General features: G+C 35.8%; 1 protein-coding gene across 4 annotated transcripts; it reads right to left on the reverse strand.

Annotated features, from left to right (window-relative positions):
• Positions 1–5,770: 5,770 nt before the first annotated feature.
• On the reverse strand, positions 5,771–26,101 carry LOC139700664 (uncharacterized). 4 transcript variants are annotated; one of them, XM_071599120.1, is made up of 11 exons: positions 25,972–26,101; positions 24,749–24,833; positions 22,745–22,881; positions 21,725–21,872; positions 19,792–19,934; positions 17,836–17,943; positions 9,494–10,267; positions 7,150–7,264; positions 6,975–7,070; positions 6,191–6,308; positions 5,771–6,094 (listed from the first exon to the last, which is right to left on the reverse strand). In XM_071599120.1, exons 2-11 carry the CDS (start codon positions 24,752–24,754, stop codon positions 6,027–6,029), a joined length of 1,713 nt encoding a protein of 570 aa, XP_071455221.1. In that variant the 5' UTR covers positions 24,755–24,833; positions 25,972–26,101; the 3' UTR covers positions 5,771–6,026. The 4 variants fall into 4 exon arrangements, with proteins under 4 accessions (XP_071455221.1, XP_071455220.1, XP_071455222.1 ...); XM_071599119.1 differs by lacking the exon at positions 25,972–26,101 and adding an exon at positions 24,919–25,133; XM_071599121.1 differs by lacking the exons at positions 24,749–24,833; positions 25,972–26,101 and having other exon boundaries at positions 19,792–19,929; positions 22,745–22,810.
• Between the last annotated feature and the right edge of the window lie 513 nt (positions 26,102–26,614).

Genomic DNA, 26,614 nt, shown 5'->3' on the forward strand with positions numbered 1-26,614 from the left:
TAGAAGTTACATGTTCAAATCACAAAACTTCCCTCATCTATAGGTTCCCCTATGCTCACATGAACTTGCAAGAGCACATTGAATTATTGCAAATTGGGGTTAATTTTTATGATTCAACAATACTTTAAGAGATTTTTGTAAAATAGGTGGCTGAGGACAACTTAAAAGTAGTTGATTTTCTTACATTTTTTTGAATATTAGGACATTTGGATATCCATTGTATCATGTCATCACCATGTATGAGAGCCATTGCATAAGGTGTTCATCGTTTGATCATGGTAATTTTTTTATTCATATAGCTTATTGTGCAGAAAATTAATTTGACCTTGATCATATTTCATCCAGCAATGGCTGATGAAATACTGCACCATATGGCGGACAAATATTAATTCACTTGGAAATAGATATAAGGAAAAGGGATGGGAACACACATAAAAAGTCAAACACAAGAGAAGTGGGGAAGGTGGATTAGAGCATTGGCCCAGCAAATCAAAAGATCCGTGGTTCAGGTCCCGGTCAAGGAAATATTTTTGCATTTGTGATCTGCTTGATTGCGCCTTCCCCATCTCTCCAATGTTTGTCTTTTATGTGTTTTCCTATCCCTTTCCTTATATATATTTCCATGTGAATGAATAATTGTTTGCCATTTGGCGGGTTTTTGTGTTTGAATATGTACGTGGCCAATGTGGCTCATCTCCTTCTTCTGCCTATACCTGCCTCAAAACGCACTGTTCTTATTCTTTATGGCACAGTATGATTGCTTTCCCTACTGTACTTTCCTCATGTGTCGTCCATTTCTCCTTTGGTCAGTGAAACAACTCCCTTACCTTATCTCCCTGCCATAGAATCAGGGTACTACAAATATATATATTATTTATTACTATGCGATAATCTACCGGTTAAGGTAGGTTTTTGGATGGACACAACTACCAAATAAATATTTTGTGACTCCTAACAAAACACAAACTCCAGCAACCTACTCTACATCAGGTCCCTCTTCATCTCTGTGTACCTTCTTCCTCCCTTCATCCCGTCCAACATCCTTATCCTGTTCCTGCCCTTTCCTCGTTTGCCTAACATTCTCCCCTCTATTACAGTTTTCAGCATCCCACTGGCAGTCAATACGCCCTTCATCCATTTTTCCTGCCTCCGTAGAATTTCTCCCAACCAACCCCTCCTCACCCACCATACCAAGTACTTACTCATTTGTTTTCCTTTCATTCCATTTCACCTTCTCCATTCTTCTCCACACCCACATTTCAAAAGCCTCCAATCTACATCTATCCTCGTGCTTCAATGACCACGTTTCCGCACCGTACATAGCTACGCTCCATATCAAAGTTTTTACGAGTCTTTTCTTAATATCCTTACTCAACGTCCCTGTCATTAACTCTCTCTTCCTTGTGAAAGTCCCTTTGCCTAGTGCAATTCTTCTCCTTATGTCCCTCCTACTTTGTTTGTGTTGGTCCAAAACACTTCCGAGATACGTAAGCTGTTCTACCTGCTCTAGTTTTTGCCCTCCTATTTTAATGTTTAGCTTAGCCTTTTTCTTTCTGGGAAATCGCATAACCTTTGTTTATTAATATTGATTCTCATCCCATTACTGCAGCAGTAACTTTCCAATTCACTCAGCAATGCTTGCTGCCCCTCGGCAGACTGACAAACTAGAGCGTGATCATCAGCAAACCTAACTGATTTTACGAATTACCAGCGGACTTTCATCCCTACCCCCAGTTTTTTCCATGCCGCTTTAGTCATTTCCTCCACATATACGTTGAACAGCACCGGTGACAATGGACAACCCTGCCTTACAGCTCTTCCTAACACTGTCTTTCTGGACTCCCCGTTCCCCACTCACACCTGAGCAGTCTGAGACATGTACAGGTTACGGATTAGCCTCCTGGCCCTCCAATCTATTCCTATTTTCTGCAATATACTCATTAGTTTGCCCCAATTCACTGTATCAAATGCTTTTTCGAAATCTACAAAACAGGCAAATACATCCAGATTGTATTCTATATTCCTCTCGATTAGTGATCACATTACTGCAATGGCATCACGCTTAACTCTCCCCTTCCTAAACCCAAACTGATCATCCCCTAAGTAATCACATGCCCTACTCTCTATCCTTTTGTTGATGATCCTTAGAACAACTTTAGCTGAGTGGGATTATTGTTCTTAGTCCTCACATGATGTAGCCTTAAGCTTTTTTGGAATAGGAACTAACACAGATCTCAGTAAGTCTTCCGGCCAGATTCCTTCCTCATAAATACTACGAATCAGTCCATATTGCCTCTTCCTCCCACATTTCCCTAAATATTTCAGTAGTTCTGAAGGAATGTTATCCACCCCCACGGCCTGGTTAGTTTTATCTCCCTTAATGCCCTTTCTATCTCATCGTCAAGTATGCCTGGACCTAAGCTATCTTCCTCTACACCATGTTCCTTTTCCGTGTCTAATTTTCTTGGTCTAAGTTCTTTACGATACAGTTCTTCTATATATTTTTTCCATCTCTCTTGGATCTTTTTTGTTTCAACTATTATCTTCCCCAACTTATCTCCAAATGTCAGCACAGATCTTCCCTTTACTTCCCTGATAGCAATTTAACCTTGCTGTATAGAGCACCAATTTCACCCTTCCTCTGTAATATTTCCACATCCTTGCACTGCATCTTCCATCATGCGTCTTTTGCTTTATTTGTTGCCCATCTCAATTCATTATTTAACTCTTTGTACTTCATTTTGCCTAAATCTGTGTTTACATCCTTCCATGTTCTTCTCTCATCCATCTTTGCAATCATCTAAATCCGTGATCCACGGTTTCCGAGTCCTTTTTCCCTTTACAGTTCCTATAGTGTCTTTTGCAGCTTTCGATATCCCTTTCTGGATACATTCCCATTTTTCTTTGATGTACTCAGCTCTTTACCATCCTCCATGGTTTTCTCTACAGCCTGCTGGTACTCCTTACTTGTCAATTCATTTAATTCTTCTATATTCCATTTCCTAACCTTCCACCCCTGCCTTATCTTTTTGAAACAGATGCTTCATTTCATAACAACCAGATAGTGATAAGAGTACACAACCAATCCCGAGAAGTTGTGTGAATTAATCACACTGTTGCTAAACCTGTGCCTACCCAGAATATAATCTAGCTGATACCTTTCTGAGCCACCTGGCATTTTCCATGTATACCTGCTTCTTTTGTGGTGTCTAAACCAAGTGTTGATGATGACTAACCCCTGTCTCCTGCAGAACTTAATTGCTTTCTCCCCGTGGTCATTCCTTGGGCCTAACCCATAGTCCCCCACCTCATCACCATCTCTTCCTTCGCCTAACGTCGCATTCCAATCCCCCATCACTATCAAATGTTTTCCTGCAGCAACACACTTGATTATGTCCTCTAACTGTTCATATATCCTATCAACCTCTTCCTCTGTATGGTTGCTTGGTGGCATGTACAGGTATACCTGAACAATGACCAATTTCGTCAGTTCTGCTTTTATCTCTCCTAGTAATATTCTATCTGTTGCTTGTTCTGTGTTGACTATGCTTCTCCCTACCTCTTCATTTAATACTATGGCAACCCCTCATTGGGTCCCGTCCCCACCGCTGTAAATTATTCTATAATTATCACTCCAGTAATCCCCACTATCCTTTCATCTCACCTCACATAGACCTAAAATATCTATATTTCCCCTATCCATCTCTCACTTAAAATTCCATAATTTGCCTGTCCTCAACATTGTCCTAATAGTCCAAGTTCCTATTCTAACTAAATTGGTCTTCTTTTTCTGCGTCTTCTGTCCTGCTGTTGTCAGTTTTCCCTTCCAAGGGTTTCGTGGGATGATGACTGGGGAAGCCTTGTCTCCCCGCTGCCGGGCACAACACATGGCCGATTGCGCGGAGCCCCATAGTAGCCAGGATTCAAAATCTCTGTATTGTACATCATTTAAATCTTGGGAATGATAACTGAGGTGGTTTCCCGTTGCCTTCCTCAATAGTGTTTTTAACGTGACACCATCAATCACTGCCCACCCAACTGGGGTCAGATGCCCCTCGCAGCCGCTGCACCGAGGAACAGACGCTGCATGGACTACTTTTCGTCTAGCTTCTAACCTTCGACTTTTCTGGCATGGATGACCCTACCTGGAGCAATGATTATTACTACCGCCAGCACAGCTCTAGGGTTCATCGGAACACGGAAGCCCTTCCACCACGTCAAGGGAGTGTATATATATATACTACCTTGACGTGGTGGAAGTGCTTGTGCGTTCCGATGACCCCTAGAGCTGTGTGTGTGTGTATATATATATATACACACACACACAATATTAACTGATATAACCCTAATATACTACCTTGATCAAAAAGTTCCCGGAATAACCACCGTGTGGCGCTCCCATCGTTCCAATTTGAGTTCTGTTTTTTTTGTTAAATTGGTACATCTGTTGTTGATATTCCTTTTAAATCTTAGTGTCATAACTTGACATTTGCAAAAGTTACGTAGCCAAGAGTACATCTATCTCTGTGTGTGTTGGCGATTTTTTACAATTGCAGAAATGGATTTAAATTTGCAACAACGAACTTGTATTAAATTTTGCGTAAAAAACGGATTTAGTGGCGCACGGACGTTGGAAATGTTGGAAAAGTGTTTCGGCAACGATTCTCTAAAAAAAAACGGTCGTTTACCAGTGGCACGAGCGGTTCAGAAGTGGTCGTGAGTCAATCGAAGATGATGAACGCAGTGGCAGACCATCGACATCGAAAGTCGGTGAAAAAATTGATAAAGTAAAAGAAATGTTGGTCAATAACCGCAAATTAACCATCAGAGAAATAGCGGAGGACTTGAACATTGCCTATGGATCCGCCCAAGACATTGTGGTTAATGATTTGGGTTTCCGTCGTGTAGCAGCAAATTTGGTGCCAAAAGACCTCAATTTCATGCAAAAAAGAGACCGTGTTGACGTCGCAAAAGACATGATTTGCGAGGCTGAATCCGATCCCACATTCATCAAAAGGATCATTACTGGAGACGAGACGTGGGTTTATGAGTACGACACGCAATCCAGACATCAGGCAAGTGAATGGCGTTCACCAAATGAGCCGAGACCAAAAAAACCACGTTGTTTTCAGTCAAAAAAGAAGGCAATGCTGACGGTTTTCATGGATTACAACGGTGTAGTGCATCATGAATTTTTGCCAGACAGTAAACAAAGAGTATTATTTGGGCGTTATGAGACGTTTGCGTGAAGCAATTCGCCGAAAGAGACCAGAAATGTGGGCAGAAAACTCGTGGATTTTGCACCATGATAACGCACCGTCGCACAGTGCTATCATTATTCGTAATTTTTTGACGAAAAATGCAACAAATACCATCCAACAGCCACCGAATTCACCTGATTTGGCTCCCTGTGACTTCTTTCTGTTCAATCGAGTTAAAAAACCATTACGGGGAACGCGTTTTAGCAGCCGAGAGGAAGTAATGGAAAAATCGCAGGAAGCACTGATGGACATACCGAAAACCGAATATAAAAAATGTTTCGAGGATTGGATCAAGCGCTGGCATAAGTGTGTTGCAGTCGATGGGGATTACTTTGAAGGGGACAATATAGATTTAGATGAATAAACTTGTATTTTTAATTTTCTGAATAAATTCCGGGAAATTTTTGATCAAGGTAGTATATTGCATGTACAGGCACTAATTTTTCATATTACAACAAGGTTATATCTGAGGACACATAATTTATTTTAAAAATTACATTTTAAAAATATTCAAGCAATGTTGATACATAACAAAAGTCAAAATCACAGTCATCTGCTTTTGCCGAGTGATATTCATAAAACATTTGTCAACATGTGCAAAATATATATGTATGATGGCACTTCTCTAACAGTGTAGGGTCTCTGCTAAGTACCAAGAGAAAATTTCTTTCCATATCAGTTCCATGAAAGAATTTACATGAGTCAGCCACCACTCCTGTAGGTGGTCATAATATGGAGAAGACTTAGTGAACACAGTTCAGGGATCTAAGTTTTTTCTCTCTTTAGTTTTTCCTGTTTGGCTTTCAGTATGGTACCACCAATGGTGGATTGAACTGGAAATAAGAAATATTAATAAGAAAAAGCCATAATGTCATTTCTTTCAGCCTAGCTAAATGCAAATGCTAATATTTCCAGGTTTGATCACCTACCTAGAGAACACTTACAACTTCTGTTCATCTTATTATAGCAGACATCCATTTCATCTTTAACTGGACTTATTTCACGCTTACATGACATGTGCTTTCTTGGTGCTGTCCTTTCCCCATGCTATCAAAGATCAGATTTTAGTTGTGACTTTGCCACATTAACTTGTTCCCTTATTACGTTTGGCATGGTAACAGTTGGTTTCGTAGTCATAATATAGAGCATTTTTAAGATAAGAAGGTAGTATAAATAACTGATGTGACAGTTCTTCTGCATCAACTCTGAAACATGCTTTTATTTTAAGGAGTGGCTTTTCTGAACTGCTTGAAATAACACCAGGCTTTCTGACTAACCCATTTGAATGATATTTCATTTTATTACTGATTAATATTTTTTTAAAAAGGTTGGCATGATATAAACATGAAAGAAGTGAGAAATTCTTAAATATGTATATGCACATGCAGAAAACCTTCTCAAGGAAGTTATTCTTCAATTTTTACAATGCCAAGCTTTTTATTGACTTTTATTACACTTGATTGTATTATCAAACCAAATTATAGTTGATTGTATTTATTTCACTATTACCCTGCATGTTCGAAATAATTATTTTGCATCCCAACAAGCCAAAATTTTTCCTTGCAATTAACTCAACAAGTATTTTAATGAATATACCGCTGTAAACAAATAACCCCAGCATCCAACTCTACTTTCTCCTAGTGAAATACTTCATAGGCTACATAAAGTACTTGTCTAAATCCACTGCATGGGTATTCAATTTTGTTTACATACCATATTTTTATAGGAGGACATTGTAGGTCTTAATGTTTTTGGAGTCAGCTTAGGTAATGCAGATGAAGATCGCCCATACATATAAGAGCTACTTGCCTGCAAAAATTGAAAAATATGGTATACATATTTTTTTAGGATTATAATTTACAAATATTGAGTAATTTATTCTCATTACCTCATTATTTGTCAACCATTTATGGTCTTGGATGGCTGGAAGTCTCACATACCTACTTTTACTTTGAGGATAATGCTTTCCTGAATACTTAATACTTTCATTTTTCCTTCCACTTCTGAAAGAAAACCAGACAACATAATTATTTGGAATCTACCTACTTCATTTTCAGGACTTAACTGTAAAAGTGGCTCATTTACTCCATGAAATGAACTTTCAAATAGAATTTTACCAAATAATGGCTTGTTATATTTCAATGGATAGGAAAAATGTTGGCCAGAGAGTAAGATTAAAAACAAAGCTTTCAACATAGTGGGGGAAAAGAGAAAATTATTGTGAGTTTTGCAAAAGTAAGAATAGGTGTATGCAGATATTAAAGAGGTAGTTGGGTGCGGACAGCTATGATAGAGAGAGAATGCTGACCAAACCGAGAAAAGAAGGGAAGATAATATGAATTATTATATTTCAATATATTAATTACCTATTTAAATAAGAATAATAGTTAAGTAATAGTAATAAGGTTATGGAAAATGCTGATATATCCTTTATACTCTTACAAAAGCAATGGCATTCATTTAAAATGCTTTAGATGAAAAAAAATTTGTAATGGCATTATGATAAGAGAAGAGGACTCTTAAAATCAATTATACTTGTGGATAATCAAGCATTATTTAGTCAGCTAACCAAATGGTTAAAATCATTACTTAATGCATTGCAGAATCAGCGTGATAGGCATGGAATGAGAGTTACGTAATCACTATAAAATGAAGGTAATGAGATTCTGATAAAGTATGAAGGCTATGATAAACATCGGTGTTATGGAATATAAATTAAAATAGATTGAACAATTCACCTATTTAGAAAGTGTTTTAGAAGGAGGTGGGCAAATAAGTAAGGACATTAATAGAAAAATTACATTATGCACAAAAATATGGGAGTTGATAACAAGCACCTTAAGAATTAGCAGAAATTGCTTTTTTGTCAGCACCAATGATTTATATTCACATTCATTCATTGTTCTACTGATATTTGCATGCTTCAGTGGCTTCTCACTGATCCGCATGCACATAACAGTGACTGGCAGGCTAAAACACCTGATAAAGAATTGATTCTATGAGAGCAAATGACACACAACTCTAATAAAAGAGATCAACTAAAAAGTTGCTGACATTCCAAAGAATCACAAATTATTTTTTGACAATTTTTTCACTAGCAATTCTCTCCTTTGAGGGGAGAGGCACTCGTTACCATAATTTTGCACAGTTTGAGTGAATAGAATTTCTTAAGTGTCCACTAAATTTATCTGGTATGAAAGGGACTTTAGATTATGCTTTTGATAAAACTGATAAAATATTTCTTGTATGGTAGAATTATCACTCCATGGTCACTGCTACAGCCAATTTTAATACAGTGACTCCACTCACGAGAGTGAAAAGCTATAGCAGGATCTAAAAAGATCTAATAAAATGTACCTCAGCCAAATTTGATTATGAGGTCTCCATGATAATGGGAAAAAATTACCAAATCATAGTTTGGGGGGATGGTGTTGGTCACCTTTTACAAATGCACTGTACAGATTAATATAATCATAATTCCTGGAAATTGGGCAGGAGGCTTGCAACTGCCAAGGATATTGTGCAAATTGGCTTTAGCTCAAATTTGGTGCTAGGACTAATAGTAGTAGAAGAATGTACACATAATGGCAATAGTGAAGAAGAAAGAAATTTGCATTTAAGGCATCCAATGAAAGGGAGTCTACCTAAATCTAAAAGAACGGGATAATTTTGGTCATATTGTGCTAACAAGTGAAGGGGAAAAAGTAGGTGAAGAAAATGTGGTTTACCAATTGTGTTTATCTGTACAAAGCGCAATGTTTATTATACATTCACTGATTTGTTGAATTTAATTTGTAATTATGTATTTCAAACTAATTTAACTACTTAGACACGGTATTATGGTTTAAATTATCCATACAATGCTCATGTATTATGCATGCAGAAGTTTTAAGTAAATACAAATGTTACAAAATAAATGGTTTGCAAAAACGATAGTTATCAAAATGCAAAAACATTACATTATTTCATTTTGTATGATATTAAGTAGGCAGTTAATTCCAAGTTGTGAAAATGCAACATCATTTTTTTATCCTTCAATGCATACAGCAAAATATCTGAAATGTATAATACGTAATATTTTGCATGAAAGAAGCCCTACCATGAAAAATAAAAGAAATAATATGATAGTTCGAGCAGAAATGGAATTAAGTTTTCCTTGAAAAAGAGAAAGCTACTACCCACTAATATATAATTAAGTAAATTTAATTGTTATTTACAATGTAGTGGATTACCTAAGGTTTAAGCTATTCGATGTGCCTGATTTTTCTCGAAGCCTTAGTTTCTCAGTCACTTCAGTGGGTTTTAAACATCTTGGAGAATCAAACTGCAATCTCTCCTCCTGTGGTGTTGCTCTCTTTAAAGTATGTCCTTGAAAGTCATTTATTTTGGGCATTCTTGTATTAAATATCACTCCTTTCTCATCTTCCAAAATATTCCAGTAAATTTCAGGATTCTTCATTACCACTTCCTCACCTTCATCGCTCTCCTCAGATATTTTGCAAGGAGCCTGTCTATTCTTACACTTTCTGTAGCTAAGCGATATCTGATCACTATGTCTACGGTGGGATTCAAAGTGCTCATTGTTGGAAGACAGAACTGTCATTGTATGATCGATTTCTCCGGCAGATAGAGGCAACTGTATTTGAGTGTCAAAAGGTGAAATGCTTTGGTCTTTATCATGCTTTCCTAAGTCCTTAAGTCTTCCAGTTACATCTACTCCAGAGAGCCACTGTTTGTTTGATGACCTCTGGGTATTTTCATCCTGGTTTTTCTTGCTGAACTTCTCCAAGAATTCTTTTACTCTTAGCTCTACCACTTCTTTCCAAACATGCTTCGTCAACTCATCAAGCAATGCTTCATGCATCAATCTACTTTCACTGTTTATAATTGGCTCAGTTGCATGATGAAACTCATGAGAAAGTAGTGGCTTGTGCTCAATCGTTCCGTGGCTTGCATAAGTCTCTTCCTGGTCTTCTTCCACTTTATTACTCTCATCTTCATTATTACTGCAGAGTAGAAAATTAAAAATTAGAAGTACACATTAGGGATAAATTTCATGCATGGCAACCACTGATGTCTTTCGGGACCAAATATAAAACAATAGAAACATCAGTACAGACAGTCATACTTTAAAACAAGGTTAGGTTTCTAAAAAAGATGTCATTGACATTAAAAGAGTGACAATTTTATATTTATTGATTTTATGAATTTTATGATCTCTCACAACATTAGCAATGGTTTAATAATGGCCATATAATCAATTTTGTGGATTTCAATGAATGTACTTCTCTGGTATTTACCAAATAAAATATTTATCACACTCAACGAAATGGCTAAATGTAGTAGTTTTATTTCTGAGACATAGATGGCACGTCACAAGAGGCAAGAAGCAGACTAGGCAGTAGTATGAATTGTGAAGTTCTTAAACTTTAAAAAAGTTCTCTATCTACTACCCAATGTTATGCCCACTACACCATAGCATAGGTGAGCTGAGAGAGAAGCACAGTTAAATTTCAAATCTGAAATAATGTAGCAAACACATCTAAATTATTTCTTTACACCACCATTAATTCAAAATAAAAACTGGTATAGAGCCCCATAAAAATGTTTGGTTTTAACAATTTAATTTTTTATAGTTTTATTTTGGCATTCTACCAGTTAAGGATTTGGATGGACTCAGCCTATCCAATTCTGCAACATATATTTACTTGCCTATCCTAAACAAAAAATGCAGCCTGAAATTGAACTCTAACAGTAAGTTTCTCTTCAAATCTGCATTCTTCTTTCCTGTCTTCATTCCTTCCCCTTCCTCATTTGCCTAACATTCTCTCCTCAATCACAGCCTTTAACATCCCATTCCCAATCAAAATGGTCTGAATCCATCTTTCCTGTCTCCTTTAGATTTCTCCAAGTAATCCTCTCTTCTCCCCCACCATGCCTATCACTTCCTAGTTTGTTTACCTTTCAGTCCACTTCACCTTTTCCGGACTCAAATTTCAAAAGCCTCCAATCCATACCTATCATACAGCGTCAATGACTGTTTCTGCACGGTACAAAGCCATGCTCCACATTGAAGTTCTGATGAGCCTTTTCATAACATCCTTACTCAAATTCCCTGTCATTAATTCCTTCCTCCTTCTGAAACCCTCTTTCTCTAATGTGATTCTTCATCCAATATCCCCACTACTTTGACCATTTCGGTCCAAAACACTTCGTAATTGGTCAATTTCCACCTTCTCTAGTTTATGCTCTCCTTACTTAACATTTAACTTAACCTTTCTCTTTCTAAAAAATTACACAATCTAAGTTCTATTCACATTTATTCTCATCCTATACCTATCACACTGTCATTTAAAGGCACTCAGTAGAGTTTGCAACCACTTGGCTGACTAACAAGATAAAGCTAGATCATCTGCTAGGTTATCTGATTTTACTGATTGTCTTCTGGTTTTCATTCCTACCTCCAATTCCTCTTTAATATATTCCTCCACATATACATTAAAGATCACCCCGGTGGCGGGGTATCGTCCTTGTTTGCTAATCCAAGTGTCGCGGGTACGATTCCCACCTGAGTGGGTTTTCCTCCACCCAGGGCTCGGGTGTTTGTAATCACTGTTAATAGTCTGATGTAAAGGCCAAAAAGTGCTGTTTTCGAACTAAGGATAAATAAATAAACAAAACAGGTGATAATGGACACACCAGTCGTACTCCCCATCCTAACACTGCCTCACCTACCATTCCAACTCTCTGCCACTAGCACCTGTACAGTCTGTGACATGTAAAGGTGCAGCTAAATCTCAAATCCTGCCGACCTACTCATTTTCTGCAGTACATTCATTAATTCCTGCAGTACTCATAAATTCTACAAATAAGTCCATAAAAACTTTTCCTCCCACCTTTTTCTCAACTTTTAAGTAACTCTGTGGGAATGTATAGTTACTTTTTAAAAAATATTTTAGTACCCTGCAAGCCACCACTAGGGGGATATTACCGCAGCCATTCTTGTTGGCTTTTGCCAAAATATTTTGGTCTTTATTGCAGTGCATTTCTTTTTTTGTGTGAGTACTTATTTATATTCTAGTAGTATAAGGGGCATCCATGCTCTGCTAGAGTTCTAGAAGTTCTAGAGTTTAAGCAGCATAATGAAATAAAATGATAACAACAACCATGTGCCATTATTATCCGCGATCTCTCAAGTTGCCCAATCAATGCTGCATACCCCCATGGCCTTATTTGATTTCAATTCCCTTAATGACTTTTCTACCTTGCCATAACGTAAGCTCGAACCTATGCTATCTTCATCTACATCATACTCAATTTCTATACCTAACCTTACCTGTCTAATACCTTTACCATACAGTTCTATACATTCCTTCCATCTCTCTTGGATATTTTCTGGTTTAACTAACATTTTTCCTGACTTATATTTGATTTTTTGTTACAATTTTCCCTTTTGACCTGGCAGTGTTTTACTTCTGGTATAACACACTAATTTCACTGTTTCTCAGTGAACTTCCCACATCCTTGCACTGCATCTTCCACCACACTTCTTCCACACAATTAGTTTCAAGCCTAGTTTATTATTGAAGTCATTATACTTTTTCTGGTATAACACACTAATTTCACTGTTTCTCAGTGAACTTCCCACATCCTTGCACTGCATCTTCCACCACACTTCTTCCACACTATTAGTTTCAAGCCTAGTTTATTATTGAAGTCATTATACTTTTTTTCTACCAACCTCAGTGTTTATATTCTTACATTTCTTTCTCTCATCTATCTTTTTAATCATCTTGTCCGTAATCCATGGTTTCCTAGTGCTTTTCCTTTTTACAATTCCTATAGTTTCTTTTGTGGCTTTCAATATCCCTTTTTTGATACATATGTATATTCCCATTTTTCCTCTACAGTATCCAGTTCCCTTTACTCACTCGTGATTTTCTCTACAGCTGGCTGATACACCTTACTGTCTATCATGTTAGTGCTTGCACATTCCATTTCCCAAACCATCTTCCCTGCTTTATCTTTATGAATCATACGCTATACTTCATACTGAATAAATTACATCAAGAGGATTTCATGAGATGGTGACCATGGAAGCCTTACCTCCCTTGCTGATGGGCATGACACATCACTGATGGGGCTGAGTCTCAGAGTTTTCAGGACTCAATTGCACTAAAGCGCCCATCCTAGAAGTCTTGGGATAAATAACTGAAGTGGTTTCCCATAGTCTTCCTAAACAGTATTTCTAACATGACACTATCACTCAATGGTGTAATGTTAAAATTACTACCCCACTAGGGTTAAACACCTTTGCAGCCATCTCCCTGAGGAACTGACACAGAGTGGACTATTTTTCATCTGGTTCCTACCCTTCGAATTATATGGCATAGATGACCCTGCCAAGATCAAATATCACTGCTCCTGCCAGTATACCTCTAGGAGTCAGAAGGTAAAAGCAATTTCACTATATCACGGCTGTAGTCCATAGGTAGGGTTTATTTATTATACCACTTTAATAAGCATTCCGATTTTATTGAGATAATTCTTTAATTCTTCTAAAAAAATTGCAGAGGTGTACACCATACAAAATTATAAAATATTGATTCAATATTTTAAATGAATAGCTAGTTTTTAATTTAACGTCCTACTGGAACAAGATATATAATTAAATGATTATTGGAGATGATTATTAATAAATTTTATAATATATATATATATATATATATATATATATATATATATATATATTTATTTGTTTATTTATTTATTTTTATTTATTTATTTGTTTATTTATTTATTTTTATTTATTTATTTGCCTGAGGATCTGGGTACATTCATGTTCCAAGATATACGGCACGTCAAAGATCTTAACGTAAAATACACTACATTGTTACATATTCAGAAACTCATCAATAGTGTAGAATAAGCGTAGCATGAAAAAGTCCCTCACTTTGAATTTAAAGGTGGACATTTTTTCTATGCTCTTGATAACCAGAGGAAGGTTATTATATAATAAGAGTCCCATGTTATGGGGGGGAAAATGTAGACTTGCGAGTTCTGATGAAGTTCACATGTAGATGACTGCAGGTCCTGCTATAATGATTGTGAATGCTATTGTTAGTGGTATATAATGAGATATATATACATATATATATATATATATATATATATATATATATATATATATATATATATATATATATATATATATATTTAATATCTCAATTATCATTCCGAAGAAAAATATGATGGACAATAGAGATATTTTGAGTCCTGGCAACCACGGGGCTCGGCCCAATCGGCCGTGTGTCGTGCCCGGCAGCGGGGGAGGCAAGGCTTCCGCGGTCGTCATCCCACGAAACCCTTGCAAGGGAAAACCAGCAGCAGCAGGACAGAAGACTCAGGAGAAGAAGACCAAATTAGTTAGAATGGGAACGTGGAATGTTAGGACAATGATTTTAGGGAAATTGGAGAATATTAAGCGAGAGATGGAAAGGGGAAATATAGATATTTTAGGTCTATGCGAGGTGAGATGGAAAGATAGCGGGATTACTGGAGTGATAAGTATAGAATAATATACAGCGGCGGGGACGAGAGCCAACGAGGGGTTGCCATAGTATTAAATGAAGAGGTAGGAAGAAGTAGTAAACATAGAGCAGGTAACGGATAGAATACTACTAGTGGAGATAAAAGCAGAACCGACGAACTTAGTTATTATTCAGGTATACATGCCACCGAGCAACCATAAGGAAGAAGAGGTCGATAGGATATACGATCAGTTAGAGGACATGATCGCGTGTGTTCCTGCCGGGAAACATTTGATAGTGATGGGGGATTGGAATGCGACGGTAGGCGAAGGAAGAGATGGTGATGAGGTGGGGGACTACGGTTTAGGCACGAGGAATGACCGCGGGGAGAAAGCAGTTGAATTTTGCAGGAGACAGGGGTTAGTCATCACCAACACTTGGTTTAGACACCACAAAAGACGCAGGTATACATGGAAAATGCCAGGTGACTCAGGAAGATATCAGCTAGATTATATCCTGGTTGGACACAGGTTTAGGAACAGTGTGATAAATTGCCACAGCTTACCGGGAGCGGATGCGGACTCAATTTAGTTGTTATGAAATGTAGCGTACGTTTCAAAAAGATAAGGCAGGGGCGGCGAGTTAGAAAATGGAATGTAGAAGCATTAAATGGGTTGAAAAGGAAGGAATACAAACAGGCGGTAGAGAAAATCATGGAGGATGGTAAAGAGCTAAGTACTATCGAAGAAAAATGGGAAATGATCAAGAAAGGGTTGCCTAAAGCCGCAAAAGACACTATTGGAACCGTTAACGCTAAAAGGACTAGGAAACCATGGATCACGGATGAGATGATTACGAAGATGGATGAGCGGCGAAAATGGAAGAATATAAATACAGAATTAGGCAAAATGAAGTACAAAGAATTGAACAATAAATTGAGGCGGGCAACAAACAAAGCAAAGGAAGCATGGTGGAAGACGCAGTGCGAGGATATGGAAAGTCTGCAGAGGAAGGGTGAAATCGGTGCGCTGTACAGCATAGTTAAATCGTTATCGGGAAGTAAGAAAGGAAGAGCTATGCTAACAGTTAGAGATAAGGCGGGTAAGGTAATAGTTGACGCAGGAAAGATGCAAGAGAGATGGAAGGAGTATATAGAAGAACTGTTTAGTAAAGAACTCAGACCAACAAAGTTAGACATTGAAAAAGAAAATGACGTAGATGAAGAAAGCTTAGGTCCAGGCATACTAGACAATGGGATAGAAAGGGCATTAAGGGAGATGAAACTAAATAAGGCCGTGGGGGTAGATAACATTCCCGTGGAACTTTTAAAATGCTTAGGAAAATGTGGGAGGAAGAGGCTATATGGGCTGATCTGTAGTATTTATGAGGAGTGAATCTGGCCGGAAGACTTTGTGAGATCAGTTTTAGTTCCTATTCCGAAAAAGGTAAAGGCCACGTCATGTGAGGACTATAGGACAATTAGTTTGATATCCCACGCAGCTAAAGTTGTTCTCAGGATCATAAACAAAAGGATAGAGAGTAGGGCAAATGATTACTTAGGGGATGATCAGTTCGGGTTTAGGATGGGGAGAGGTACGCGTGATGCCATTGCAGTAATGAGATTATTAATCGAGAGGAATATAGAACACAACCAGGAGTTATTTGCCTGTTTCGTAGATTTCGAAAAAGTGTTTGATAGAGTGAATTAGGAAAAACTAATGAGTATATTGCAGAAAATAGGAATAGACTGGAGGGAAAGGAGGCTAATCCGCAACCTGTACATGTCTCAGACTGCTCAGGTGTGGGAGGGAAACGGGGAGTCAGGATGGGCAGTGTTAGGAAGGGGTGTAAGGCAGGGTTGCCCATTATCACCGTTGCTGTTCAACCTGTATGCAGAGGAAATGATCAAAGAGGCATGGGAAGAACTCGAGGTAGGAATGAAAGTGGGCGGGCAATTCGTAAAATCAGTTAGGTTTGCTGATGACCAAGCTTTAGTTTGTCAGTCAGCCTAGGAGCTGCCAGCATTGCTGAGTGAATTGGAAATTCAGTGCAACAGGTATGGGATGAGAATCAATATTAATAAAACAAAGGTTATGCGATTTTCTAGAAAGAAAAAGGCCAAGCTGAACATTAAAATAGGAGGGCAAAATCTAGAGCAGGTAGAACAGTTTACGTATCTCGGTAGTGTTTTGGACCAACACGATCAAAGTAGTAGGGACGTAAGGAGAAGAATTGCGCTAGGCAAAGAGGCTTTCACAAGGAGGAGGGAGTTGATGACAGGGACGTTGAGTAAGGATGTTAAGAAAAGACTCGTAAAAACTTTGATATGGAGCGTAGCTATGTACGGTGCGGAAACGTGGTCATTGAAGCAGGAGGATAGACGTAGATTGGAGGCTTTTGAAATGTGGGTGAGGAGAAGAATGGAGAAGGTGAAATGGACAGAGAAGAAAACAAATGAGGAAGTACTTGGTATGGTGGGTGAAGAGAGGGGTTTGTTGGGAGCAATCCTATGGAGGCAGGAAAAGTGGATGAAGGGGGTGTTGACCGGCAGCGGGATGTTGAAGACTGTAATACAGGGGAGAATGTTAGGCAAATGAGGAAAGGGAAGGAACAGGATAGGGATGTTGGACAGGATGAAGGGAGGAAGGAAGTACTCAGAGATGAAGAGGGACCTGATGTAGAGTAGGATGCTGGATTTTTTGTTTTGTTGGGAATAATAAAATATTTGTTTGGTAGTTGTGTCCATCCAAAAATCTACCTTAACCGGTAGATTACCTTTAAAAAATATATATATATATGTATATATATAATGTATATATATAATGTATATATATAATGTATATACATATATATATATATATATATATATATATACATATATATATGTATATATATATTTATTGGTGTTTTAGATTCACATTTCAATTTCACTGTATTAGACTAGAAATGCTTTCTATAAAGGCATGAGTCCACTATTATTTTTATCATTAATTAATGAAGATAAATTTTATTCTGGACTGATTTTTTAGCTAAACATACTTTACCATGAATGGCCAGAGTTTCCATCTTGAACTGGTGACCCTTTTTCTAGGTATGAGTGGTTATTGTTCAGGATTTCCATATAATTTATGTCCACTGCTTTGCCTACCACCCTGCAGAAAAGAAACTTACATTTACTTAAAATTTATTGGTATCCCTGAAATATTTAGATAGATAATGGTAAAGCTGAGTAATTACTATTTTGCTTTCTGAAATATTAAAAGTTTCAATATTATTCATACTGCAGTCGACTATATTAAAAGAATGAATAACTCAACTTAAATAGATATTTAAGTTTTTATTAGAAGGATTCTGAAAGAGTGCTAAGGAAGCACACACAATGTTACCAAAGAGTTATACTATATTTCTTGAACTTTTTAAATCATGCTCAAGCTACCTTTTAGCCCCAATATTGATATACAATTTCTGCAAATGAAAATACTCCAAACTGAGGTAAGCAAAAGAATTACTTTCTTCACATCAAAGAGTTTAGATGAATGCTTACCAAAATAAATATTAATTAACTAAGAAATTTTACACCAATAACAAGAAAACAATATTAACCATATCACATAAAACAATATTTTACTTTACTGTAAACAAAACATTAGAAACAACTATGTATCAATATAAAATCAATTTAATTTTTTTAATTCATCAATGAATGATGAATATGCCATCTTTAAATGTCTTACACTCTAGTTTATTGACTTATTATGGTCTCTAAGAGCTAAATACAATTTAAAATGACAATCTAGCCCAATTGTTTCAAATTTCTATTTCCTGATATGAACCTAACTATTTCCTTTTATTAACGAATATTTTAAAAAAATTACTAACTATTACAGGTTTAAGATGATTCTGACAACTTTCCTCCTGTTTGTCCGTTTCTGCAGCCATGTCAGTTAGCTGAGAATGTGTTGGGTAGGAACGAACTTAGATTCATAGATGAGGAAAAAGAGGTGCACAGTAGATTGAGTGAATGGGCCTAAGTGCAATGTGTATTCATTTTATATCATAGGTTCTCTATCAAGTACTAAAATTGAAAACAGATAGGTGTGTACAACATTGAAATAGATATGTACACATTTTGGCATGTACACATACATGAACTAACATACATATACAGATGAACAAACATGAGTGTATTAAGGAAAGAACTTAGGTATGAAGACTTTAGTATTCCACTGTGTATCTATTGATACTACAAGGGCTGTCCAGAAAGTAATCCCCGTTATGCTATAAAAATTGCAGTGGAATAGGTACAGAAAATAGCTATTGATACTACGAGGGCTGCCCAGAAAGTAATCTCCATTATGCTATGAAAAATACACTGGAATAGATACAGAAAATTTATTATTTTCACTATGATAGAAACAAAGAAAGGAAATTGAAAATGGCATAGTACACTGAAACTAGTCAGTATTAAAGAATAGAAAAAATTTGGAAAATTTGTTCCCATGTATATTTTGCCCTTAACTTTGCTCAAAAGCAGTCTTTAAATTCTTTGGTGGCCTCATTTCACTACGGATCTACATCAATACAATCATGACAGTGACATGGTCCATTTGTGTCACAAGTTCAGTTTTGAAGGTCTGCTTCATGATCATGCATTGACCACCACATAACTTGAATACATAACAGTTCTTTCATGAACAGGATACCAATTTTCCCTGTATTCTATCAAATTTTTCAATTAGTTTTTGAAAATTTAAATAAATATGGATGGATCTGCAATCTAGAATACCTCTACAAGTTAAGCAACTGAATTTCATAATTATTTCTTCACTTGTCTATAAAACTCTGACTGCTCTTCCAAGTCACGAACTCATAATTTTTTGATCTCCCACCTTTGATGCTTGGTGTCAATTGCTCAAATAAAAATACATGGGTGTATGCACGAAACTGTAGAAACCGATATAATTCAATCATAATCAGAGTTTTATACTCGGAGATCTTACCTTAAATGTGGAAATCTCATCTTCCATTGCTGGCATTCCTCTGCAACAACTCGAGGAACAGGTTCATGCGCTTCCCCATAGAGCACTTTCTCGATATTGTCCATCATGGTTTTTACCTTGAGGGTGGTCTCCTGTTCACTTTCCTATGCAATGAACATTGGTCCATGAAAAGGTATTTAAAATATCGAATATGATGAATGCAGTGAATTATACACAAAAATGTGTTTCTCAGTGATTAACTTCATTGGGGTCAATTAGTTTTTGGTCATTTTAAGAAGCATTCCATAATTGTGACATTTGCCCAGTATGAGATCACTTCCGATTGAGTCCTTTCTAACTTTATACAGGTAGACCTTGTCTTTCATGCCTCCTCTTCCACATGCTTGACTGTTTCTAAATGCATCATTTTCAACTAGATATTTCTTTTGTGATAGTTTCACTCTTTTGTAATTTATATAGCATTTTCTGCTTTTGAACTATAAATCCAAGAATGCTTGGAATATAAAAAAAATTAACATTAACCAAAAAAATAATACACAATAAAATAGTGGCGCTGTTAAAGACTATCACCAACAACTCTATCCACATTATCACAAATTTTGCTGGTAGTGAGCTTTACAATATTGATTCAATTTCATTTATTTAAAACAATTCTACTGTTTCTTTCCTGAAGGCATTTTTATCTTTCATTTTGTTCTAAGTAATTCAGTTCATGGGATAGGCAACCACCATAACTATAGTTTAACAAACATTTTATACAAAATAAGATTAATTTTCATACAGTTCTGTCTTGTCTAAGTTTTTCCTCTTTGGCATACATTTCACTATCCCTTATTTCTGAAAAGGCCATTAAAAGTAAAAAAAATCACTTAATAAATATTTCCTGCTAAGGTTAGAACCAAACCTTACATTCTCATTTCATTAATGACTTCTCTTTCACATGTTTGTCTTTTACAGAGCTAGTGATTAGGAACATGACCCCCACAAAAGACAAGGTCTACCTTTATTTTAAGAGGTATCTTCTAACTAGTGGTCAGGTGATCACTGATTGGCACAGAACCATGTTCCTCTGAGTGATCCTTAAGATGGCCAAATAATGAAATTCAAAACTGTCTTCAGACTTTCATGATCACACAAGGGCCAATACTATAAGAAGTTCCCAACATCCATTTTTGCTGTGACAAATCTTCATTGAAAAATAAAATATTGTGTTAGCTGGCTTTTGAAATGAAAAATTGTTTGATTCCCAAGGATACAGAAAATAATTGAGCTTCCAGAAATCACCTGCAATGCTATATGATTGCTGCAAAATGCATCCTCACTGAATGACTGCATAGCGATGAATTAGAAATTACCTACCTTCATATGCTGGTCAAGGATCTAAGATTAAATTTCCAGATGCAGAACATAGCCAAAGAGTAACCCAAATGTGACTTAATACCATTCAACTTGCCGAATACCCTTGGATGTAAATAGGTGGGATAGCAGCGATGTTTGGCTGTTGAAATCAGTTGCTGATTATATAATTACATGTACAAAAACAGATAAATAATGTTTTATGCACTGCAATCAAAACATTGTAGAGTGATTTTTTCTTGGTACAAACTGGACTCATTGGTAAAGAAATGAAAGGGCATTTACCATGATATACAATCAAGCCAATTTTTTAACTACTGAAGTACTAACTTCTAACTTATACTTAGTTGCGTATAAATGCTGGTTGGTGAGGTGAAACAAATACATATATATGTGCATGTGCTGAATGAGATTCAAAGTGAAATCAGTATAACACATGCAGTATATGTGCATCCATGTTTAAACTTGGTAATTACATTGGAGAATAGTACACACATGTATCACTGAGTGCAGGGATAAAAATAACTTATTTGATTCATATAGTAACTGAATGAACAAACTTGAAAATTATTCTCACATCCAACCAAGACATTGAACTCGAATTGCTTCTTTCCCAATCAGATGACTCAGTGTCATCAAAAGTGATTCTATCCAGTGAGTTCCATTGTTCAAGTATGTTAATGTCTTGAAGAGCATTATCACCTTCCACTGATTGTTCATCTTTCCTAAGAAAAATTTGGTTAAAATATGAATACATTTACGTTGCCATTTCACAATGAAATTTGCAAATTTTTTTAAGAAAATAGTGAAGGTTTTTTCAAGATAGAACCATTAAAATCAGCTATCCAGTGAGTAAGAAATTTTATTTACAATAGGAACTTTTTCAGTTTTTAAGGGTGTTCTGCATGCTTTGCTATCCATACAGGGCTGTTAACAGCAGTAAGAAATGAACATTTATACACACTTGTATTAATAATTTATTCATACAATCCTCAGACAACCAAAATCCTCAATATTACTGAAATGTATAAGAGAATGATATTTAGGCAACTAGTACAAGAATATTCAAAACTGCCTATGTCCTCCAAATAAAAACACAAACTACTTATGTTTTGAAGGGTCAAAATAAATTGAACAAAAAGAAACTAAAGGATCATATCACAGTTGTCATCAGAATACTTAGATGCCATCTGGATTTATTTTTTTGAACTATTATCAGGTCAAGATGACAGACACATCCAAGTTCTTTCTGAAATGTGTCCAAAATGATTTTTCTGGAATTTTTGCAAACCAATTTCCCCATTTATCCTGTGGTTTTCATAGTTTACAGATTAGCAGATACTCTGCTCTCAAAGGTCCTGGTCATCAGTTAGCTTCTCATTTGGCCTCAAAATGCCTTTTTACTGTAGGGCTTGATTTATGAAAGAATCTAATACATATGCAGTACCCAAAGACTAATAAGTCAAGGATTGAAACATGCCTAATTTTAAATTTTGAATGGAATCGATTGCCTTGATAAAAATTACCCAGTTTAACTAATGAGTCATTTTTGACTTTGTTGTGAACGTAAATCACTCATGTATTCACCATTACATACTTGTTATGCAGTCTGCCAGGGGGTGTCTTTTTTCTGGCCCCAATGCTCAGGCCAACAAAGTGATTTTCAAGGACATCTGGTAATGACCCTGATTTTTCATCAGGAGGAGATCTCCCTTCCATCTTTCTCACCTCTGTCTACGAGAGAAAACATACAAATTGCAAGTATTTGCATGAATCAATTCCTTACTTGAAAACTTATAGTGCCATTTTCAACAAGTCCCAACAGCCTGAATCAACTTTTTTCTCACCTTTTTTGTGTCAGCCCATCTAAAGAGCATACAAGGAAAAACTGATTTTGCTTAAATTTAATCTATCTTTGGAAAAGATATTTTTTACAGCTAATGAGGTTGAATAAGAAAATAAATAACAGAATGCAAATTTTGGCAAATTGGATGGCATGGTGGTTATTAGGAGATCAATTTATCCACCTTGAAATATCGTATGCAGCAACATTACAAATATATTTGCTGAATATCTCATCATAATCAATGAGAAGTGTGCTCCTCATATTCCCTGCAGTCCAGACCTACACCGTTGGGACTATTTTTCAATTTCCCAAGGTGAAAAAACACCTTTGTGGAAAGCATGCTTCATCATCAGAAGCATGCATAGGAGAAAAAAACACATTTTGACCTGTAACAGCACCCACTGATGCAACATAGAGTTAAATCAATGAAACTTTTACCACATTAAGCAAATGATAGAGCAAAATTGAGTTTTTGTACAATAAATCGTCTGAATAAAAATGTTATTATCACTACCAATTAAACATTTCTCATAGATAGATTAATTTAGGAGCAAGACATTAAAAAGTACAGAATTTAACGTGCCCAGTGAATAGAACCAAAATAGAGATTGACGGGCACTTAAATAACTCGTCAACAAACCAGGAACCTCATTTAAGTTATTCATCCTTGCCCTTTGATCACATTTTGGCAATGATTACTTAAAAACTCTTAACATTTACTACATGCAACTTAATACCAAATAAAAAAACCTGAATAGATCTGAAATTTTACAAGGTGAAAATCTATTGAAATCAACAAAAATTTCACATATAAAACTGTATTTTCCAACTAGATAACATACAATGAAGTCACCATAATTATTACATCTTCCCAGTTATTATTAATTGGGACTTTTCCTCTTTTTGTTGTTCAGTAAATGGAGCAAAGGTATTCACATGGGGCTGGCAATGAGCGAAATTAAACTTAGAAAAAAATTCAAAATTTTTAAGCCTATTCGACGTTTTCACCGTTGATATTGCATTGCTAACGTTATTGACATCACGGTTTTATTCAATCATTTATTCCTATAATCTAAAACTTCTATTTGTCTTGAAAAACCCTTCATGAAAATTATATATTTTAGGAAAATGAAACTTTATCATAAAAATAAATTATTTAGTAGTAGTTTAATTTCAGTATCCATGATTTAGCTCTTACTTGCAAAAAAATAAAAGCTTATGTACAAGTTTAAATTTGGAGATGATAACATGACAAGGTAACATGTTACCTTGACGTTAGGTTAGTGAAACCAACATATTTACCTATTAACTGTAGTAATCATTAGGAGATTCAACCAAATGCTGACATTTTTTAAGTATCTAGGGCTTAAGGGTTGTATTTGTCTCATGAAACTATGATTCCCTAGGCCTTCATGAGAGTGAAGTGTCGTGAGTCTTGCCAGAAAATAATAATGCTCAAATAGGAAACCTACGCATTCCCAGTGGTAATCATGCTACAGTTTATGTCAGTTAGCCTAAGGTGATACTTTGAAATACAATAAAATGTGTAAATGTCACCAAAATAGTTTTAAATAATGACAAATAATTGTGGCTTCAATTGTTACAAATATGAACCATTATGGTAACTGACATTGCAGTATTATAACAACCAATAACTAATTATTTAATCATATATTAATAAACGGTGACCTTAAAAAGAAATATCTTTTGTATATTAATATTGTAGAAGTTACTCGGAAGAATATTCATACTTACATGCATTTAATAGATACACTCCAAAGGGGTTCAAGATAAGGCCACATTTAGCTGATTCAATCAATGTTAATCAGCTCCATGAATACTGTAGTGAATAGAAAATACTTAATGCAGAGTGATAGAAGACAATTTTCAAAAGAAATTACGTTTTAAAAATGAGGTTGGCTCACACTGCATGATGCAATCGTATGTACTGTAGGTGAAATTTTTAAATTTCAAAGCATTTTCGGGATGTCTTGGTGTTTTATTCCTAAGTGAAGAGTTATAACAATGGATACATTTTTAGGTCCTGAGATATTGCTGTTTACTCTGAAATGTGCTCAGCCCAAGAATCTCTTTGGATAAAATTAATATTTAACATCATCAAATCTAGACTTCAACTTTATTAAGCATAGTATTGAAAAAGATAAAAAATAATTCCAGAAAATAAAAAGATTTGCTGTGTTATGAACAATGCCACAGGTAATGATAATTCCCGGACCCGAACTTTCATCCTGCTCTCTTAGACCTCAATTCCAAAATTTCAACTGCTTTGCTCTACTTTTTTAGTGAGCATTTGAGTGAAAAACAATGAATGAGGTCTACGGTGGAAACATTAAACGTACATTTTATAACAGGGAAGAGAAGTACACAGCTTCGCGGTATGAACTCAATTAGAATGCATACAATAACTTTTAGGAAAAAATAATACGAAAATAACACAAATTGAGAAGTAGATATATAACAAGCATTTTTTTCCAAGAATACTAAATATAAATTTATTTTATTATTGTACGTTTTCCATCTACACAACAGCCAAAACGCAAATACAATTGGTTTAGTGCACTAGAAAATGTCCCTAGCTAAAATGAACGAAGGTAAACTAAGTGGACATTATATGTTCAAATGTTTTGTAATCTTCTAATTTTGTGTACTACATGCACGTATTGTATCTAACTGATGTAAAGTAAATCTATTAACATTTTACAATGCATAATGATGCTAAATATTCATGAAAAAGCACCGGGAAAGAAGGTATTCACAGGACTATGTATGTAGATGTAGATGACTATATTTGAACCATTAGAAGGGAATGCTGGATATATATGAAACACATTTCTAGCGGGAAAGTAACAAGAGGATACTACAATAGAGCAGGTTAGATGTTTCACTCTCTTAAAACAACTCGATATTTAGGAATTCTCAGCAGATAATAAGACGCGTACACTTAGAAAATTCAATACCTGCAGCTGACGTCATACATTACATTATGTCGTTATCACATACTAATGCTTTATTTGAAAGTCAATCCAAAACACGCAAACATTAGAAATTATTAGTACCAAGCACCAAAGAATTATATACGTTTTGAAATATGACTTAGTCAATATCGTTCTTCTATTGTTATTACAAATTTCCTCTCTCTCCGCTTCATTCGCAAAAGCGCTCTGGTAAATGGCGGTTTTTATCAAAGAAACGCTTCCTATGTTAGGTTTAATTTACCAGATTCATTGTAAACTTCACTTTAATGCATTATTTTCTAGTATTGTAGAGTTTTAGAATATAATTACAGGACTTATTCTTCCTATCTGCTATACTGTGTGAAGAAAGAAGTTCAAGTGACGCATGAAAACTTTCATTTTATAAGTAGGCATTCTCTGAAGATTATTCATAACTCTAGTACTAATTCATCATCATTCAACATTGACATCTGAACATCATTCAATGTTGAGGACTCTGTGACATTGATGAATGCTGTTAAGTTAAGTGAAACTATTTAAATATCATTATAATATTGTTACGATTGAGTTATTATTCTAAGGGTTAATGATTGATTATCTGATCATATAAAAATCTTACTTGATAAGTAAAAACCTTGAAGAAATA

This window comes from Hetaerina americana, unplaced genomic scaffold (genome assembly GCF_022747635.1).
Source record: "Hetaerina americana unplaced genomic scaffold, ioHetAmer1.1.p SCAF_106, whole genome shotgun sequence".
Classification (NCBI taxonomy): domain Eukaryota; kingdom Metazoa; phylum Arthropoda; class Insecta; order Odonata; family Calopterygidae; genus Hetaerina; species Hetaerina americana.